The 2753-nt window shown below is 39.5% G+C and overlaps 1 protein-coding gene across 1 annotated transcript in view; it reads left to right on the plus strand.

Annotated features, from left to right (window-relative positions):
- LOC107758141 (transcription factor ETV6-like) overlaps window positions 1-2753 on the plus strand; it is a gene marked incomplete at its 3' end in the record, with an annotated part of 17650 nt that overhangs the window by 10141 nt on the left and 4756 nt on the right. The window contains exon 3 of the mRNA XM_016575810.1: window positions 2676-2751. Within this exon, the coding sequence (XP_016431296.1) occupies window positions 2676-2751 (76 nt within the window). The remainder of the gene's footprint in view (window positions 1-2675; window positions 2752-2753) is intronic.

Below are 2753 nucleotides of genomic sequence, written 5' to 3' on the forward strand. Positions count from 1 at the left end.
TGGAGTCCCAAAGCCTTAGAAATGGCTTTATAATGATACATGTCAACTATTTTGTTTCTCATCTGTTCTTGAATTTCTTTAGATCGCGGCATGATGTGTTGCTCTTTAACATGCTTCACTTCGTCAGACAGGTTCTGTTTAAGTGATTTCTTGATTCAACAGGTCTGGCAGTAATCAGGCCTGAGTGTGGCTAGTGAAATATAACTCAGCTTTCTAAAATGATGTGGATAATCACAGTTCTTTCATGATTTAACAGGAGGGGGCAATTAATTTTTCACGTAGTGCCAGGTAGGTTTGGACAGCTTTTTTTCCTTAATAACCTCCGTGAAGTTGGCCCCCCACCCAACGCAAAACGTCAGCAAAATAGTCTCAATCGTTTGTGCCCTTAAAAAAATGTGTTTCTGTTGCTTCGGTTTTTTAGATATTAAAATAATATTTAATGATCATTTTGAGGTCACTCAGCCCCCCACATGCTCCAAATTTACCCCAATAGTCTCGTTTGTTTGTGCTTCGTTTGTGCTGGTTTGTACCGGTAGGATTTTTGTTTTTACTGTCTTTTTTAACAATACAGTTGAAGTAATAAGGTAAAATTCAAACGGCAAACCAAATCACATGAAATAGTCGCAGTCACTTAATTGTTAGTAGCCATATTCGTCCAATTAGGCCAATTAAACGAAGAAAAAAAACTAGGCCTGTTTCATTACAAAACAAACAAAAATAAATAAATAAAAAATAAAGACTTGATATACATAGGCCTATTTTCATTTCTGCGCACAAATAAAACATGCAATAGCCTACTGTTTCCAGGTCCGTGTAGCCTATACTTTTGCGTCCATTCGTTTTTCATTTTTTAACCATGACGAAAAAAAAGGGTTGTTGTATTTTTAAATGCCATCCTGAAAACCAAATTTGAAATTAGAACCGTACACAAAATGCTGCTCGAAAAAATAAAATATAGATTTTTTATTTTTTTTATTTTTGTTTGACTTTTTGCACCTTTTAATAAACAATAGAAAAATTTGTGGGAGTATTATCGCGCTTACTATATGATATGGAGGCGCCCGCGCAATCTCTCTCATTTTTTTTTTACAGAACTTAGAATAGGCTACTCCGTCATTTTTGGATGTGCTTTCCTCATGCAGTCTCCGTGAATAACAACAATGAACCGGCTCACAGACACAAGAAATACATTTATAGAAATCTTGAAATGTCTACTATTAAACAAACCAATTCAAAAAAACAAAAAAAACAAATCTTCTCTAATTATGTGGTCCATATGAAAAGGTGCATTTCTTTATTAAAGGCACGTCCATTAGCCTACTGTGGGAGATGGCCATCAGCGTTGACTAATCTGTTGACTAGGAAAAAATCTTTAAAAACGACAGTACCGAAAACGAAAAGATTACCAGCACAAACGAAGCACAAACAAACGAGACTATTTGGGTAAATTTTGGAGCAGTGGGGGGCTGAGTGACCTCAGAAAATGACCAATAAATATTATTTGAATATCTTAAAAACCGAAGCAGCACAAACAGTTTTTTTTACGGCAAAAACCAGCACAAACAAACAAGACCATTTTTTGTGAATTTGGAGCATGTGGGGGGGTTGAGTGACGTCATTGCCTATAATTCAATGTCTAATATTTTAAAAACTGAAGCAGCACAAAAGAAAATATTACCGGTCCGGCACAAACGATTGAGCCTGTTTTGGGTGAATTTTCGTTTGTGCTGCTTCGGTTTTTAAAATATTAGACATTGAATTATAGGCGATGACGTCACCAGCCCCCCCACATGCTCCAAATTCACCCAAACCAACGAAATTCTTTATGGCACAAACCAGCACAAATGAAGCACAAACAAAGAAGATTATTTTGGGTGAATTTGGAGCATGTGGGGGGGGCTGGTGACGTCATCGCCTATAATTCGATTATCTAATATTTTAAAAACCGAAGCAGCACAAACGAAACTTTTACCTGCACAAACCAAGCAACAAACAAACAAGACTATTTGGGTAAATTTTGGAGCAGTGGGGGGCTGAGTGACCTCAGAAAAAGACCAATAAATATTATTTTAATATCTTAAAAACCGAAGCAGCACAGACGATTTTTTTACGGCACAAACGAAGCACAAACGATTGAGCCTGTTTTGGATGAATTTGGAGCATGTGGGGGGCTGAGTGACGTCATCGCCAATAATTCGATGTCTAATATTTTAAAAGCCAAAGCAGTACAAACGAAACTTTTAACTGTTTAACGATATTCACACACTCACTCACTCACTCACTCACTCACTCACATTCACACACACTCACACACTCACTCACTCACTCACTCACTCCACACACACTCACTCACTCACACACACACTCACTCACTCACTCACTCACTCACTCACTCACTCACACACACACTCTCTCTCTCTATCTCTCTCACACACACACACACACACACACACACACACATTCATGAACACGAGTGCAGCTTTATTCCCATCAGCAGAGCGGGCCGAGTGCAGGGGCTGATGGGAAGGTTCTGGCGGATGCAGTCATGCAGATGTTTTAGTTTGTGTGTTTTTCCCACGCTGAGCCACAAGCACACGTATGTCTCGTCTCTGATATCTGTGCTCTCTCATTCTGATGCAGCAGCATTGTGTGTGTGTGTGTGTGTGTGTGTGCAGGGATGCAGCCGGTGTTCTGGAGCCGTGAGGATGTGTGTCAGTGGCTGCGCTGGGCTGAGAGAGAGTGCGCTCTGCGGC

The sequence above is a fragment of the Sinocyclocheilus rhinocerous genome, unplaced genomic scaffold, assembly GCF_001515625.1.
Source record: "Sinocyclocheilus rhinocerous isolate Xijiao unplaced genomic scaffold, SAMN03320098_v1.1 scaffold2911, whole genome shotgun sequence".
NCBI classification, from domain to species: Eukaryota; Metazoa; Chordata; class Actinopteri; order Cypriniformes; family Cyprinidae; genus Sinocyclocheilus; species Sinocyclocheilus rhinocerous.